The sequence below is a fragment of the Pezoporus wallicus genome, unplaced genomic scaffold (genome assembly GCF_028554395.1).
Source record: "Pezoporus wallicus isolate ANWC-B61680 ecotype Strahan unplaced genomic scaffold, APGP_CSIRO_Pwel_v1 contig_6846, whole genome shotgun sequence".
Classification (NCBI taxonomy): domain Eukaryota; kingdom Metazoa; phylum Chordata; class Aves; order Psittaciformes; family Psittacidae; genus Pezoporus; species Pezoporus wallicus.
This window is the reverse complement of record NW_026636461.1, coordinates 44930-63024: the sequence shown is the minus strand read 5'-3', so window position 1 is coordinate 63024 and position 18095 is coordinate 44930. Positions and strand designations below refer to the sequence as shown.

General features: G+C 37.5%; 2 protein-coding genes across 3 annotated transcripts in view; one reads left to right on the top strand and one right to left on the bottom strand.

The window, feature by feature from the left end:
* The first annotated feature begins 5787 nt into the window (after positions 1-5787).
* On the top strand, positions 5788-9611 carry LOC130594449 (protein-lysine methyltransferase METTL21C-like). Its single transcript, XM_057400339.1, has 4 exons — positions 5788-5985; positions 7077-7219; positions 8748-8865; positions 9134-9611. Exons 1-4 carry the CDS (start codon positions 5832-5834, stop codon positions 9526-9528), a joined length of 810 nt encoding a protein of 269 aa, XP_057256322.1. The 5' UTR covers positions 5788-5831; the 3' UTR covers positions 9529-9611.
* A 279-nt stretch (positions 9612-9890) lies between these two features.
* The window catches only part of TPP2 (tripeptidyl peptidase 2), a 53128-nt gene continuing 44923 nt past the window's right edge, over positions 9891-18095 (bottom strand). For both annotated transcript variants that reach the window (XM_057400329.1, XM_057400330.1), the window contains 2 exons: positions 11439-11558; positions 9891-10811 (listed from right to left, as the gene is read on the bottom strand). In XM_057400329.1, coding sequence (XP_057256312.1) covers positions 10722-10811; positions 11439-11558 — 210 coding nt within the window. In that variant the 3' untranslated portion in view covers positions 9891-10721. The remainder of the gene's footprint in view (positions 10812-11438; positions 11559-18095) is intronic.

Sequence of the window (18095 nt, the reverse complement as noted above, 5' to 3'; positions counted from 1 at the left end):
TCAGAAAAGATCTTAAAACTTTAATGCCGATTTCTCACAGTCTTTCAATTAAAGTTTTAACAATTTTAAGTAATTTTACACTGAACTTGGTACTGTTAATAGCAGAGAAGTTTTTATATTTGTTTTAAATTTAAATCAGTAATCGATCATCCAGTAATACAAATATGATTCTACTTGGCCTATACACTGAAAAGGATGCTACTGCTGAGTTCAGTGACAGGCAGAGTTAGTAAGAATACTCTTTCTAGCTTTCCTGCTAGCTTGATAGCACTAAAGAGGAAGAAGAACCACATAACCAACTGGTGACTTAATTCCATAGGGACTACACCTCCAGACAACACTTATTTTCAGTGTTCCACAAGAAATGCTTGGAGACAGAATGTAGCATAAGAGGCATTTGTACAAATTATGAAGTAAATATATGTCAACAGCAGCTATGTTCCAGACTATCAGTGTTGACTGCTGTATCACTTACAAACAAGAAATGAAGCCATACCTACATGATTTATAAGCAAGCTGTAACACTGGCACTACAGTTCCCATACTTAGCACAAGAGACAACATACAGTAAGGCAGTTCCTCTGATTTAAAAAATAAACTATTTATGTTCAGCATCAATGCCATTGCCAAAGCTTAGGACATTACTTTACCAGCAGCACCAGTCTGAACTACATTCACCCTCAATGACAAATACAATAAATATGACAGTTGGAATGTGCCAGCTAAAAGACCATGTCTTTAAAAGAGGTATGGCAGCCATTCTAACAGCAGCGTATCTCCTTGTTTCCTTTCTAATAACAGCTACTGACCTAGCTCAGGACTGCTCATTTGCACTACGTGTAAAGTCAGGCAGGTCTGTGAGATGCAGTGTTTACAGTATCAGCTTAATACACTTAATACTGGGCCCAAGTATTAAAAAAAAGTATCTTTTAGCTATCACATTTCAGGGGAAACAAACGTTTGAATGAGGAGCCAAGTGTTTCCTGTGTTTGGTGACTACTACAGACATGCAGCAGCTAATGTGTGTAATACACGGTGCCAGTGACGGAAAAAGCTGTTTTTCCTTCGCTGCTCTTCAAGAGAGCATTACCTGAATTAAAAAGCTGTCCATCCAAAGATGCAAATGTCTATAAATTGACTGAAAGAATCTACATCCCACCCCCCATTTCTATTGCCAACCTTCAGTTGTTCATTAATTAGCAGGGGATTGTTTTCTAGCTTTATGACATGCAAGGTTCCTTTAAATTCTTCTCCCCTTAGAAAGAAACTGCAGTGTCTTTTACAAGAAGGAGAAGGGAGAACAGAAGGGCAGCAACATGGTAAATGCATATAGAACTCTCAAATTCTTGAGACATGCAAGGAATACATATTTGGTTATCTCCCACGTCTATAATATCCGTTTCAAAACGAGGAACTGCAAGATTTTCTGATGAAAGTGTGATGTTCGTGTTTGCACCCTCTCTTTCAGCAGATACAACATTTCCTGTGGTCATGACCTGCTCTAAAGATGACAGGGAAGCTGCCGATTTCCTCAGGACTGTCAGTTCTCTGTGCTCTCCATGACTCAGGGTTGGGGGAATGGGACACCCAGAGCTTCCCCAGCCAGGTGCTCACCAGGGCAAGGAAGACTTGACCTTTCCCTGGCATTAGGAGCTTGAACTTTTCTCTGTGTTTGGGCTACTGCCAAGTGGCCACACGTTATTTATGGGATAGTTTGCCCACAGCAAGTTTCTTGTTTGGGTCAGCACTGCAGGGCGTAAAGCAAACACAGGGAACACTTAATCTGAAATAACAGACCAAGCGGTTGGAGGCAGCTGAGATTTTATTTCTGAACATTGGTTCTCTTGGGAATTCTGAGCCTAAGAGCATTTTTCCACATGTAAATGTGTGTTTAGTGTAACACAGTAAGTTCTTTGAGCCCTGCCTGGTAATGTTACTTGAAATAGCCTGCAATCTGACTGGGCGGAGCTGAAAGTTACTCCCTCCAGGTAGTATAAAAACCTCTGGGGCACGCATCTGCCCATAGGAACCCTCCAGTGCCTTCTGTCACAGCAGGTACCTGCAACCGCTGTCCAGCTAAGGTGCGTGACGTGCCTTTGTGTTCTCTCTGCTAACTAGCAGCAGAAATAACATTTGGCTGAATTCTTGTATTCCAGGTCAGCCCTTGCTAGCCCGCAAAACCCAGCTTACCTAACCCCTACTCTTGGTGAGGAGTGACTATCACTGCTGGTTTTCAGTATGTGGATGCATTTACCCCCTGTGGACTGAATTAGCATATAGGTTTATTATAGTGATGCTCCTAGCACTGACATTTCCTTTACTTCCTAGCATTTATATTATTATTTGTTTGTTTAGTGCATGATAACATGAGAAAATTGTGTGAGCTCTAGGAAACATGGATGCTAGTGCGTGGTATGAGTGCATGGCTAACCGTATCGTGCAAAGCATATGCTGCAATTGCATTTCCCATGTGAGCAAATGGAATTGGCTTTTGCCCAAGTAATTCAGACTAGAACAGACTACGCTGTGCAACTTTGTGCGGAGGTGAGAGAAACACATTTCAGCAGAGCTGTGCTGACAGCTGGAGACCCAGTGACACAGTACTGCTCACTAACCTACTTTTCTTTTGGACATGTAGCTAGATGTGAAAAGCTCTCTCCAAGCAATGGATTGTGGAAGTTTAAGTGCACAATAGGGGATAAACCATTACCTTAAAATTTATCATCATCTCACAATTTGCCATTCAGTGTTTGTATTGTTAGTTTTATGTGGCATTATTAAGCAGACATAATTTTGTGAATTACTCTTTCTTCCTTAGGTTCTGAAGAATCAAATATGATTTAGTACTTTATTCACAACAGTTTAAGACTACTAATGAAGTCAAGACTGGTTTAAAAATTTTGGAAAACAGAATTTAATTATTATTTCCCATCAGGACAGTTTGGAAAGAAGGCAGCTGCTAACATTCAGAAAGAGTCCACATAAGGGAACAGATTTTGGCTGCAATATTATTAAATCAAAATCCTTTTAGAGGTATAGCATTTGCAGTAAAATACGGATCAAAAAAAAGGCAAACCAGTAAGAAACGTCAGGTTTTTTAATTCTAGAAGCACAGCAGCAACTTGACCATGTTACACATAATGCAAACACTACCTACTTGCAAATAGCTTACTCAATACTCACTTGGGTCTGTAGTCTTCAGGTGCGGTTTGTCACTTAAAATGATAAAATAAAGCTGTGCATCATTAAGGCCAAGACATTACCGAGATACTTGAAATTGTAAGATTAAATGTGTCCAGTAACTTGATTACATTTTATGGAAATAATTTAACAGTTATGGTGGCAGGATATGTATAAATATATATATCAAATTGTTTAGCAAAAGCTACACCTGTGAGAAGATAATGATATTACTACAGCATCTAGAAGCCCCAGCTTCTAGACGCAGCGGTGTTAGAACCAGATGATCTTTAAGGTACCTTCCGACCCAAACCATTCTATGATTTTAAGAAGGGATTTAATAAAACCAGCGAAGTGCCTTTATAAATATTTAAGCAGACTCCTATTTTAGAAAAGCTCAAAGGACAAACCAGGAGAAAGCATAAGTTTTTAATTTGAATTTAACATTCAGTCTGTACCGAGTGATCACAGAGTATATATATTGTGATCAGCGATGCAATTATATTTCTTGCAAGTACATAACAGTGCATCAACAAGTGTATATTTATTAAACGTGTTTCCAAGCCATTTCCTGGTAGTCACTGCTGCCCACAGCCAACTGAAATTCTGACAGAACTTGTCTAAGCAATGAAAAAAATACAGAACTATCGCTTTCTACCCAGACTCACTAAACAAGCCCTTCTGGTTCTCAACATGAAACAGTAGCAGAGACAAGGCAAAGTTTCCTCCTGCTATGTAATTTCAGGATTGGCTTTCCACCTAAACACCACAAATCTCATGCTACAAGAGCCTTACCAAAAAAACAGGAGCCCAACCAGCCAACCCCAAACCCCCAAATCTGAAAATGTGCTTTGCATGTTTAAACATGAGACATTCAGAAGACTGGGTCTTCAAGCAACTGTTTTCTGGCTGTAGCCGTCACCAGTTCTGACAGATTCTTCTCTTTCCGTTACTCACCTTCCCAGTTACACAGGTCTTGATGTATTTTCCTAGAGATTTCCTTAATCATTGAAACACAACCAGATTTTACTCCAGCTCAAGGCATAAAAAAAGAGGCATTGCTGAAAAGTGAAAGTATACTTTTGATTACCACTGCTGTTGTAAGGGGGCACGCTTTCATGTGTGAGACACAAACAGACGCATTCACTCAGATGTCATGTAACTGCAGCGTTAACTTAAGTCTCCTACCTACCATCATGATACCTTGAATTATATAAAACTTGTTACTAGCAAGCTAGAGGCCTTCTGAGGAAAAAGGTATTTAAAAAAAAAAAAATACATCTGCCAAAATCCATTTACTTTGGAGCACTCTCTTTTCTGAAACACTACAAAGCCACTGCCATGACTGAACAAATGCAGTGTCAGGAGTTAGAACACAAATCCTGTCCTTGCAAATAAATCCTGTCCTTATTCACCAATAAGCAATGTATCGGGTATCAGTAAAACTGCAATGGTGTCAATATTGTACGTACAAATAAACCACCCACACAAGTCAGCAGTCATTCTTGCTCCTTAAAAAACTACCTGTAGGCACTGCTGAACCTTCTGACCGCTACCAAACCTCTCCCCCTTCTGGCCAGGATATCCAGAACAGCCTCCTGCAACATGATGCAACCCAAATCATACGTTTTGGCTGCAGTGCATGTGGCTGGAGAGAGCAAACAAATACATGTTCTCAAGAATGAGCAGAGTAAGGCAAATTATAGGTAAAACCGGCACACTCCAGCCATCATGATATGTGGCAAGAGTGACTTGTACAGCTTCTGGCCAGAGCAAGTTACAAACCATTTGTTTTCCCTATTTATACATATGTACCTGTGTATGTATCTACACATACTCACAGGTGCTATCACTGAAGAAAACTCCAGTTATGCTAGAAGTTTCACTGGCATATTTCTCCTCAGGCAAATTCAGACCGAGCCCTACTCCTGCTTTTACTGCTTGTTAGCAGCATCAAACTGATCCTTTTTAGGTTGGGTGCTGCCCTGCACACCGGAGATGCAGTCATTTGTAACAAAAGAGCTCTCCAAAAAAAAGCTTACAGATTCAAACTTCTCACTGCAATTATTTCCTGGCTACAATCCGCATGTTCTACAGTTCAGTACATTTCAGGGTAATTCAGTTAGCTGTCCTGCAGGAAACAGGCAGAGAAAGCAATTCTACACAAGGAGACAAAATTAAGAGCACTGGCTGCAGCAAAAGAACCAGTTTTATCACAGGAATGTCAAGTCCTGAGTTCTTTGAGAAATGGTAAATCATGTATATAAGGTCATGGATGTTAAAGGACTGCTCATCTTTCTCAGCTATTGCTTTAACTGATAGAAGTACCATGCATGTAGCTCATGTTTCAGACTGATGAGTGGCACCAATTCAGTGACATGCTAAAATTTTGCATAAATGGTAAAATAAACATGATGAATATGATAAAACTTCTGACAGTACAACTACACTACAGAAAATGCTCGCAGCAAATTCCAGTGGAGTGGGGATGTCACCTCTCATCATGGCTTCCTGCCCCTTCCTCCCATCATTGAAAAAGCCCCAAAGCAAAGCCCACCCGAAGCACTGTCTGCTTCTAGTTATACATCGTAAAAAGAGAGTGGCTGCAAGCTCTCACATTGTTTTCTCCCTTCCATTTCAGCTTTTTTGACATGATATCTGCACAGCAGCCACCATTCCCCAACAAAATTCAAAGAGTAATGGACTGCCCAACTGACGAAGAAGAAACTTGCGAAGAACAGTATGGTTCTGAAAACTGCACTTGCAGCTCCAACCATGCATCATCAACAGCAGAATCCGAATCAGGTTTAATCCAATTTAAATATTGCAATTGCTATAACATGCTAGCATTTCATATTTAATTATTCTCTTTTCAGAGGTCACCATGTCAATCTTCCTTTTGATCTCTTATAATTTTTCCCACCATTTGCCCTTACATTTGTATTTATTATCAGACCAAATCACAAAAAGGAGTATCTCCATAATTAAGACGGATGTTTAAAAAGGCCTCCGGATTTTATTTAGACATCTGAGAATTACTTCTCAATTACACAGATATCATTATAATATGCATTAATTGGGCTGTCACTGTTGAAGCTGTGGTATTACACATTTCAACAGGCTAAACTGCTCAAACATCTACTAGGGATTCCAGGCAGGTGTCAAGTAAAACCTGTGCAAGCCAGAGCTAAATGTTTCTTTGAAGTTAATCATCTGTGCTTCCACCAACAGCACAGTCATTCAGAACCATGTCTTTGTTTTCACCGAGATCAGACAGAGCAGTTCAGCAGGGCTCTCCTGAAAAATCTCACCTACAAGCCTACTTGGTGCAATAAGACAGGATAGCATTACTGTAATACTGACTTGCTGAGCAACACTGTATATGTCGATGTATCCTTGGAGTATCTTACAGCCCTTCTTTTATGGAAGAATAAATAACCACAAAAAGGAGCTCCCTCCCCCCCCCCCCCAATGTAAGAGGAAAATCCTAACTCCTTTTTACAAAAGAAATTTCATGTTCTAGATGAAAACTACAAGTACAACCCCCTGCACGGCATACTCTGGCATAGTATGAACACCCCAAAAATACAGGCTAATTTAGCCCTGAAAGTCTTTTAGTGGTTATTAGCAGATTTATGCATTTGAATCAGTATCTTTTCTAAAAGCTTCATTTCTATCTGTAAATTGCCCATACAAACACTCAGAATGGCAGGAAATGACCATTTCTCCTTTCAGTCCCTGGCCAGATAGACCATCAACTTCTGGATAACAACCAGTCTCAAGGCCAATGGCCCAACAGGTTTCCTAGCCCATGTGCCTATGTATTTTTTTATATTTAACAAGCTCCATACCAACACCTGCATGTAACAATACAGATTTCATCTTTTCTCTCACAGATTCACCAGTAACTCTTAAAATACTACAGAGCTGGGCTCCTCGGATTTCGCACTACTTCGATAAAGAGCACTACACGTATGTTGGCCACCAGATCGTCATTCAGGAGTCCATAGAACATTTTGGAGCTGTGGTATGGCCAGGGGTAAGTACATGACACAGAACCCAGAAAGCTGACACAACGGAAGAGGAGTAAACCATGACAGTGGCACGCAAACATTAATGAAGCTTTCTTAGAGGACACTTTGGACAGCAGAGGTTTCCCTATGCAGAACAAAGTTGTGAGAAAATTCAGGAGAAAGCTCTGCCTTATGCTAATTTGCCAGCTCATGTCAAAAATACTGTGGCACCCAAGTATTTGTGGATTGGATGCAGATACTGAAAAAAAATTAAGAAAGGGAACTTGCGAAGAAGTGTTCAGCTTTCTCCTTGTTTTCAATTCACTGCTGGGAAGTAAACAATCAGCAGTACACAAAAAGGAAGCTGAAAAAGAAAACAGATTAAATAAAGGAGGTTAAAAAATTAAATACACTTCTAAAGAGCAGGCTGGAACAGTTCCATTACAGAATGGAAAACTGTACTTGCAAACAGTTCTTCAGTCTTTGCTTCTCCTGCTCTTAACACCAGAATTTTATGTGAACTGAGAACACCGCCTTTGGGGGAAACAAGGGTCAACTGATAAAGACATGAAAATTAGGATTTCAAAATTTTTTCAGATCCACATTTATTGAAAAAGCTCACAGAAAATGGCAATTTCAAAATAATAGAGAAAAGAAAGCATATGGGTGAGTGAAACAGTATCGTATTTTGAAGTGTCAGATCATCAGTTCTCACATTAATCAGGTGTCAGAATGCAGATGGTAAAACTCTCCAAGAAAATTGAGAGGTTGCACGAAGTGGCCTGGTGATTCATTAGCTGTCAGCTTTCCCAGAACAGGTAGCCAGTGTTGCATTATGAAAAGCACAAGAGTTAAAACAGTAACACAACTCTAAAGAAGAGAAGCAAAGGGGTGAAGGTAGTTTCTTTGGCATTCCTTTATGTTGTTCATAAAAAGCCAATAAATATTCTATTGATAAGATTTTAACAAAGGTCTGATAAGCAATACATCAGTGCTGGTTTTTAGTGTTTGGCTTTTTGATTTTTAAAGCTTATACCATTACCAATAGACCAGTGTTGAGTTGGTAAATAACAAATCTTTTATATTTCCTTTGCAAAAGAAAAAAAAAATTGTTCTCAAAAAAAGTTCTCAAAAAATCTCTGCTGAAGCCTGACTCTACTTTATCACAGTGATAATAAACCATAACATTTATGATAATAAACCAGAACATTACAATTTAGATATTGTTGAACCTCCTGTGCTGTTCTGACTGCACGGTTCTCATCTAAACACTGCCTACCTCAGGCTGTGAGAGGACTCAGAGTGTATAAATCTGTAGCAAATCCATATTCCATAAACCCAAACCTAAAAATAAGTGGTTTATATTTTTTAATATAAAAAACCCAGGATACATCATAATTCTTTCCATATAACATTTTTACTTTACAGCCTTTAGTATTTTTCATTGTATATAAAAAAAACAAACCAAAACAACAAACCCTGTATAAAAACATCTACTGAATTTCTATGCAACTTACCTGTTACCCTCGTATGGATATGTGTTAACTGTTTTAGGCACTGGCTTTATCTCAGTATCTGGAATCAAATCAAGAACAATTCAACCTCAAAGACAAAAAAGTTTTGGAAATTGGTGCTGGAACAGGCTTAGTTTCCATTGTGGCCTGTATCTTAGGTTAGTAAACTCATATTTCCTTTTGCGTTTCTTGTGAAAGATGATCTAGATCTGCCACTGTCTCTTTAAGGCAATAAAGCAACAGTTTTAGTAAACTTTGTCATTGCTTTTTTAAAAATGAAAAGTACTGTAAAATACTGTTTTGTTAAGAAAGAAACTACCCTAATTATTGGTGAGGGGGAAGCTGGGGAACTTATGCAGATAGTTTTACATATGTTTATGTTCAACTGCATACCTGTGAACTGAAATAAATTCATGTTTTCTTCAGGAGCTTATGTTACGGCTACTGATTTGCCTGAAGTTCTTGAAAATCTCTCATATAATATTTCAAAAAATACACAAAACATGAATATGCACAAACCTGAAGTGAGAAAACTGGTATGGGGAGAAGGCCTCAATGAAGACTTTCCTCTATCCATTTGCCATTATGATTTCATACTGGCAAGTGATGTTGTATATCATCATGCAGCTTTGGAAGATCTGCTAGCAACAATGGTGTATTTTTGTAAGCCAGGAACAGTATTACTATGGGCAAATAAATTCAGATTCACTGCAGACTATGAATTTTTGGAAAAACTCAGCAATATATTTAACACAATGATTCTAGCAGAATTTCCAGAATCAGATGTCAAGCTGCTTAAAGTTACAGTAAGAGAGAATTAAAGAGAAAACTATTCCTAAGTTTGATTTAGTGTCAGCACGTCACAGTTTGGAATGCTTTGCAGCATTAGGGTGCATCTTCTGTGCATTTATGTTTGTAAAGCTGCAATTGTATCCAAGTGTTGCATTTTAAGTTATGAAAAAAATGGCAAGAAAAATGATAAAGCAGCTTGTCTCTGGTTGATACATGTGACTTGTTCAAACAGACCAATTTCACTCCACTGAAGGAACAGTATTAGTAGCAACCATTAGTAAAGTCTTTAACAGAGAGCACTGATCTTCTGGGATGCATTGAACTTCAGTTGTTTGTATGGTGTTTTCTTCCAGCAAGTTTCATTTATATACTCTTTCAGAAACCAATGCAATTTATAGCTTTATAATTTGTTTTTATTAATTATAAAATAATCTTTTAAAGTATCAGAGCGCACATGGTGTTTCTTGATCTTCAGCTTTGCACATTTATTCTGCTGTGGTTTACATTTTAAACATTATTAAACATATACGTATAGCTTTACAATACCTGCTTGAGATTTAACTGTCTGGCATGTTTATATACGTATCAGCCTGTCCTGATACCCTGCTTCATGTGGATTTTTGAGTTTGCCTGAAATCACCCCAAAATGAAGATTTACAAGAGCACCTATGCATCAGCAATTCCGATTTACACACTGTAACATTTTGAGAGGTTGAATTTTTCTTTAAAAAAAATAAAAATTATATGTAAACTCTTGCAAACAATCCAGGTAATGATGTCCCATTACTTTAGTCTAATAAATAAGATATTAGCTACTCCTGAAGTAGCTTTAAGGCCTTCATACAATCGAAATTAAGATCAAACATGTTAAAATTCAGTTTACTGTAAAAAATATGGAGCTTTTGCAGGTTTGAAGTTAAAAGTAACAGTTAAGAACCAAAAATGCATGCAGTAAGCCTTTCCAGCCTAATTCCAAATCCTTAAGTATTGGCAGTTCTGGCATGTCCATTGCCAGCAATGGGATGCACAATAAGGAAACTTCCTGATGACAGGAGTTAGGTTAACCGGTATTAAGCTGTACCCAGGTGCCTCTACTGATAAATACACACAATTTAATAATCAGCATTCAGTAATGAAAACATGCATTCCAATAAAAAGTCAAACTTATCTTTTAATATCCTGACCCATATAAAATCACTTTAAGTTTACAATTGTTGGTTTTCTAGAATACACAATAATCAGGTGGATACATGACAGGAAGCCAATTCTCAGTGAAATTTGCACAATGAGTCCATCCAAGCAACTTCATTAGCTGAAGAAAAAAAAAAAAGCAAACATTAAAAACAATGAGAAACTCTAGGGTCTCACTCTTTCTAAAAATCAAGCACTGCATTGAAATCAACATCTTACTAAATACATCTATTATTAGAAAGCTAACAGGCTGGAGAACCGGTGATCTCCTACTTGCTCCTGAAAGGCAAAAACCATTTTATATGATCTACAGTCTTTCAACTCAACACACAAAAATTTTGTCCCAAGAGTTACACTAATTCCCATTATTTCTCTACCTATGTTCTACTAGCAATAATTGTGATTAATAGTAGTAAAAATAACAGTGGTTAAACAGCAACATAATGGGATTTTAAACATGCAGAAAATCTTTGGCTAAGTTGTCTCTGCTGTCCTTTACGCCCCAAAGCAGGTTTGAGAATGTAAATTGCTAAAAATGACAGTTACTCACAAAGTAGCTATTCCAGAAAAAGAAAGAAGAAATCGCTATTAAAAATGGAGGCCAAGCCACTAAAGCCTGGATAAAGTTAAAATTTAAAGCTGTATTTAGTGAGTTCTACAGTGTACCAAAAATTCAGAAAGACCTGTATCTTACTTTAAAAAGCTTACGTAGCATAAGTACAATGCATTCCTTTACCAAATACCTTACCTGGATGCAGTTTTTCAAGTTGTCCTTTGTTGGCTTCTCTTCCGCAAGCTTTGTGGCAAACTTGAGACCTCTCCCATACATTTTATTTACCAATGCATGCTTATAGGCAAAAGTCAAAACCTACAATGTGAAAACAAAAATAAATCAGATACTTCAATATTTTAATCTTACCAGGCTTAAAAAGTAATAGCAGATTCTGTTCAGGTAGCAGAAGTGATTTAAACAAAGTACAACACTTACACAAGATAGTTTGCATTTCTTTTTTTTCCAGTAAAACGGACAATTCACAGGAGTAATAAACATGAACTTTCTAGAGACTATTTCTGACTTCATGAACATATTTGACTTCAGAACATCTTATGTAACACAGATGTCCCTATTCTAATTCTTTATTCATTACATTTCTACCTTCTTTGGATTTTCATTCTCTAGATGCAATTGTATGGTATTAAAGAAAAAAAAATAAATATCAAGAACCAGGCAGGTATATCTTTGACCCACAGAAACAGACCCAGCTGAGAAGTTGGATTCCTAGTAAGTCACAAACTTACTGTAGAAACAAGTATGAACATACATAGTGAATGATACACACACACACACACACACAGAGAAATGCACATAATTATAAACAAGCAATGAAAACAAGTAAGCATGGAGACAAGCCTCAAGTCTGGGGTCAGCTCCTCGCTACTGGTAATTTATTAAGAAGATATTATAAAAAGCTTTCTTTTGATAACATTAATTCTAGAGACAGCTTACAATATTCATCAATACTATAATTAACACGTGCAAATAAATGTATCTATTTAAGACCTAATGTAAAATAAATCAGGTTCTTAACACCCAAGCATTGACAGTGTTCAGGGTGTTGCAAGGTAGTTCATACCACTTCACCAGTCACAGCACTAAGAATTAGTGCAATCAAGACATGGTTTCATATATTCCCTTTGGAACACTATCAATGTTCCACTGTCCGAAACCAGGACAAACACTCATAGTAAATAAAGGGTTTCTTTTTTTTTTTACTGAAGAGCGACATACCAGTAAAGTTGGTTAACATGGTGGTCTTTCTGTTGCTGGCAAAGTTTATGAAATCTCGTATTAGTTCGTTATTCATTTCCCCTCACTCTTTATATCATTTCAAACAAAAGTTACATTTTCCCAATGCCCACTTAAAATATCCCTTTAAGAAAAGCTAACAAACACGCTTCAAGGATGTTCAGAAATAAGTATTTTGCATTAAAGCAAAGAAAAAAAAAATAACTATCATAAGAACCTAAACCATAAAGGAATCTGAGATCTGAATCCCGCAAGGACTGAAGAACCTGCCTAATTTTATCTGCCTGAACACTGCCACTGAATGTCAATCACACGCACAAGGCTTTGCAGGATCAAATGGAGCTAACAAAAAAACAAAACAAAACCAGAAATAATTTACTAATTATCAAGCAAATAAAGATGTAATTCTGAAGCTCTAAAGTATATGCCAAGCACTTTGAGTTGCTATTTCTTATGTCTTCAAGTACTTTTTTTCTTGTGTTGAGGTGTTCATACTTAAGGTGTCATAGCTTAAAACACACACATATGCAACAATGAGTATACAGCACCATTCACATAGAGATTTTCCAAATGCTGCTATTGGAAAAATACTTTGCATGCTGCATTCTCCATCCAATTATTTTGGATATTTTCTTAAAGCAAAACACATTAGCAAACACTTTTGAATAACTGCTCAGTGGATCCATAAGCAGCTTTAGTTTGTTAAACTAAGCTTATAAAGAAAACATTAATTCCCTTCTATAAAAGATGATAGAACCACAAAACAAAAACATAACAAATAAAAAGTAAAATGAAAAATGCATCTGAGCTCTCAGCAAATATAACATATTGGAGGCTATCCAGAAATAATGTCACTGCTCTATTAAGAAATCTCTTACCTGACCCTGTAAGTTTTGAATGGTTATTGAACATCAGTGATAAAGGCAGGAGGAAAGCCACTTGACAGCATTTCTTTCGTAACAGGGCTTCCTAGAGTTTTTGTGGCAAGAAAACAAAGCATTTTACGAAACACCCTTGCTCTGGCCGAATAAAAGTTTGGGTATTTCTAAATGAGAGAAAAGTTCTCTGCTGGACCAAAAGTTTGAAAACAATGCTCCAAAAGCACTTGATAAAAGACAGTAATTTCTGTTTTAGTGCTTGGAAAAAAAAAAAACCAACCCAATCCACTGCATACAAGTTAAGTAAAAATACTAAAGGTTCATTAGCACTTCAGAAGTTAAGAATAATGCATGAGATTCTTAATATCAGAATAGGTTTACAAACAAAATATGTGAGGTAAGAAATAATGCTTTATATCTTATACACATATTGGTCAAATTAAGCCTTAAATTAAAATATTGCAAGCTTTAAAAGATCACAGAAGTGAAGACTGTAATTCCTTGATACATGTAAACAAAATGTAAACTGGAGTGCTATTAAGATGTAACCAAGAAAACAGCTGCTATTTGAATGTATAATAACAGCAAGTAAAACAGTCTGCAGTATCTAAAAGCAGTTGCTAGATGAAAGAACAGGAATGAATTCTAAGTATTTGGTGTTATTTCATAATTTCAATAAATATAATTAAGACTAGCTTTTACAGGACAAGTGACATGGCCCAGAAATTGGCCAAAGAGCGATAAACAAAGGGTTGTAAGAAAAGGCAATGCATACTTAGAGGATACTGGCAAGGCGGTGGGAATCACTGATGGATATTTTATTGCCCAAGGCAATGGTCTGCAGTGCTAAGTGTGTGAAGAGCCAGACCCATGGAAGAGGTTGGATGTCCATGTCCTACATAGCTGCTTAACTTGCCATTGGCTACAGAAAGATGCTTAGTTAGGTCAGTAAAATGCTGAAACCATCTGTCCTCAGACATTTGCCATTTGCAGGGCCAAAGTATTCAGAAGCCTGAAACCACTTTTTGAATCCAGCAACACTAAACTATCTAATTAAACTTTTCTAGTATCCCAATACTGTTACCTATTGAGAAGAAAAAAAGACTTGAAATAATAAAGTAACTGATTATACAATAGTTGATCAAAATATATCTACATTTATAAATAATTAAAATACTAGTAACAGGAAATTATTTTTTTCAGGTTTAATACATTTATGATAATAAACTAAGGTTTCTCAGCTACAGTTGTTGGCTTCTCTCTGCTCTATCAACTAGACTACTATAAATAAAAGCAATATTCATATAAAAAGTTGACTCATCATATTTTCAAGAGAGGGAGAGGAGTTAAGGAAATCAAGTATTCAACAAAATTCTGGCAGTGACTGAATACAATCAGCTGGAAAAGACAGCTGCATCTGACAGTGCAAACAGCAACATGGAAAACAATCCAGCCAAAGATGTTTAATAGACAAGATAGAAAGGTTCAGGCCTTTCATTTGTTTTTTAAACGTAGTTTTAGATGTGACTTTTTGCTTTTCAGTTAATTTAAAGGTTGAAGGGCATTAAATTCTACAGATGAGACATTCCCAGTAACAAACAGGCAATATCCTACTACTCTCCTGCAGCAGTTCCGTTTAAGCCTGGGGATTTGGGCCTACAGATTTTAAAGCTATGTTCCGGGTATAAGAAAAATTGCACATCTTATGTTCCATTACTAAAACCCCTAAAGCACTATCACAAATGTGTTAGCATAATCAGACAAATACTTGCTGCATAAAGCTGTCTCAAGTGGAGTTTATCTGAACCACTTTAGTGTATGCAGGAGACATAAATGTTTTCTTTCATGTTTCACTCAAAATAAATCTTCAGAGACAAGTGATCTAATTAGAATAGCTGAAAATGGGAACAAATGCAATCACTATCAAAGGTCAGCACCAGCTTTCCTACATACCTGCTGCAGTATGGGGACAAGCATGATATTTCAATGGAAAACTGGCAATTCAAAAGAACTAACAAATGCCCTGTGGCAACACAGGTACTACGTCTGCAGAAGAGAGGTGAAACAAGTGATAGTACTTGTTTTACTAGATGGTGGGCAGAAATGCACAGAGAAGTGATGGAGTTCCTGATTCATCTTTGAAAACAACATAGAAGAAAACATGGTCTCTGTCTTCAAAAATTTACTTCACCTTTTAATTACTGACATCTGGATGATCTGAGACTTACAGAAAACTTAGAGGTAAAAAACCTTGATGTTTCTGTCTAAAGCCATATATACTTGAATGATCAGTGCAGTATTCAAGTGCCTTATTTCCATCTTTTCTCAACCAGTTGCTCCATCTTTCAAGTGCCAATGCCACAAAACCATGTTCATATACAGGAAGACCTCCACATTTTTGCTTCCAACATCATGCTTTAGAATAAGTTGTCTGCCTCTTCAGGACTCATTTGAAGGACATTCACACAAGGTCTATCCCAGATCCTGCATCACTACTCCACTCTACCCTTCCTCCTTCCAAATCTCTTCTATTCCCCCAAAAGGCAAGTGAGTCATGCAAGGTTAGGTGATAAAGCCATGTCACAACACTTCATTTTATCAGTCCAGCCTAAGTCAGTCCAGAGTGGCATCACAGAAAGGCTGTTAAAGCCATAATTTATTTCCTACCAAGGTGAATTTTGCCAAGCACAACCAAGTCAGCTGGACTGAGAAACTTTTACCCTTACCCTAGCAAAAATACTCATTTCTTAGACAGAATCTGTTTTGAAGCCTTAAACATTACACTGTTCATTAAACTTCCCATCTCAAAGGAAGCAAACTACATGAACAGTCTGGTTTCCCTTAAATGGGGGAATTCCAAATTTTCCTCTAACAGTCTGAAATAAAGTTACTTGCACTAAGCTATTCAATTTGTTTTTAAAATAGCAAAATACTCCAGAAATACAACAGCATGTTGCATGTAACACCAAGGTGAAGGTTTATACGACTGTTTCTTCCAAAAAGACAGAAGAAGCTGCAAAGGAAGATGACAAATGGCCACTGCGGATATTTAAAACATCCCACTAGACCATCATGTAGGGCAGAAAACATTTCTATCGTTATTACAGCCAGCTCCTAAGAAAACTACTAGATGGACATGACATCTATTAGTAAAGGAAATGAAAAAATATGAATAGCAGCAAGCGTGAAACCTCTAGGAAGCAATAAAGGAAAAATGAAAGTTTTCTTCCCCACAAATCTGCTATCAGCAAAAAATCATTACAGTGCTCTATCACCTCCTTTCAAAGCAAAATTCTCAAAGCCATTACTGCCCAAGCCACATGATTCTCACTCCTCATCCCTTTCAAAAAGTTTCCAGAAGAAGAAAACCTCGAAGTATAAAAATGAACAACTAAAGTCTCAGCTCCATTAATCACATGAAAGCTTTAAGTAGCAGCATGTATTTCTTTCCTTTCAAACTTTTTTGTTTTTTAGTTAGGTACTGCTGGGATTAGAATTACTGAACAATACCATGGGAGAGGTGAGGTGCTAAAACTGATAGCAGAGCCTTGTTTCTGTGTGGTCACATATGGCCTGTACTGCTAACAACAGCAGAAAGCTTATTAGCATTCCCTTTTGATCTGACAGCCTCACGTAATTAAATAGGCATGGAGAACAGATCTGTGGCTGATGGAGGTCTGGTATTGGCAATCTGGAAGCAGATGAAGCTCAAGTTAAAATAAGCAAGACATTTGTGCTGGTATTTGTGCTTGTATGGGGCTATGTTTTGGATTTGCAATGAAAACAGTGTTGATCACACAAAGGGATATTTTAGCTGTTGCTGAGCAGTGCTTGCACAGAGTGAAGGCCTTTTCTGCTCCTCACTCCGCTAGTGAACAGGCTAGGGCTGCACAAATTGTTGGGAAGGGATGCACCCAGCACCAAAGGGATATTCCATGAGACATCATGTTCAGCAATAAAAGAAATGTGGAAGGAGGAAGAGGGGATGTTCGGAGTTAAGGTAGAGCTACTTCCAAGGAACTGTTACATGTGGTGGACCCTGCTGTCCTGGAGATAGCTGAACTTCTGCCTGCCAATGGGAAGTAGTGAATGAACTCCCTGCTTTTGCTTTGCTTGTGCATGCAGGTTTTACTTTACCTATTACATTGAGACAACTCATGGGTCGAGATAAAGACAGTTTTATGTTTCCAGTTCTCCTTCCTGCTGCAGGGGAGAGAGAAAGTGACTGTGTAGGGCTCATGACAGTCAACCATTTTATATTTCAATTTGACTAGTAAAACCAAGAGGAAAAAGCAGGCAAACATACTGCGTAAACAGGATGGAAGTTATACCCATGTGAAATACTATAAAGTCCTAAAAAGTTTTGTAGTCTTTTCAGTACCAATTCAATTACACGGAGACATCAATTTTCAGAGAAAAAAAACGAATACGCACTTAGACAAATCCATGGTTAAGGCAACCAAAGAGACAGGTTCAATCCCTGACCTGTGCAATTCAAATCAGTTACTCATTCCAGCCCCAGAGCCCACAGCTCAGGAGTGCCAGGAACCAGTATCAGTCTTAGAAGAAAAACAACCTGTAACAAAGTGATAAACTTCCAACAAGATGTCTATGTTGGCTGGTTTTCCACTGAAATGATACTTGTGAGCTTAAAAAAAAAAAAAAAAAAAAAAAAACAATCAAACCAGAGGGTCACTATACTGGAACACAGTACTGCAGT

What these genes read in the sequence shown, in the direction of transcription:
- LOC130594449 (XM_057400339.1), top strand. Translation starts at nt 5,832, where the DNA reads ATGATATCTGCACAGCAGCCACCATTCCCCAACAAAATTCAAAGAGTA. An exon ending in AACAGCAGAATCCGAATCAG is followed by an intron (nt 5,986 to 7,076) that starts GTTTAATCCAAT and finishes TTTCTCTCACAG; the next exon opens with ATTCACCAGTAACTCTTAAA. An exon ending in GAGCTGTGGTATGGCCAGGG is followed by an intron (nt 7,220 to 8,747) that starts GTAAGTACATGA and finishes TAACTGTTTTAG; the next exon opens with GCACTGGCTTTATCTCAGTA.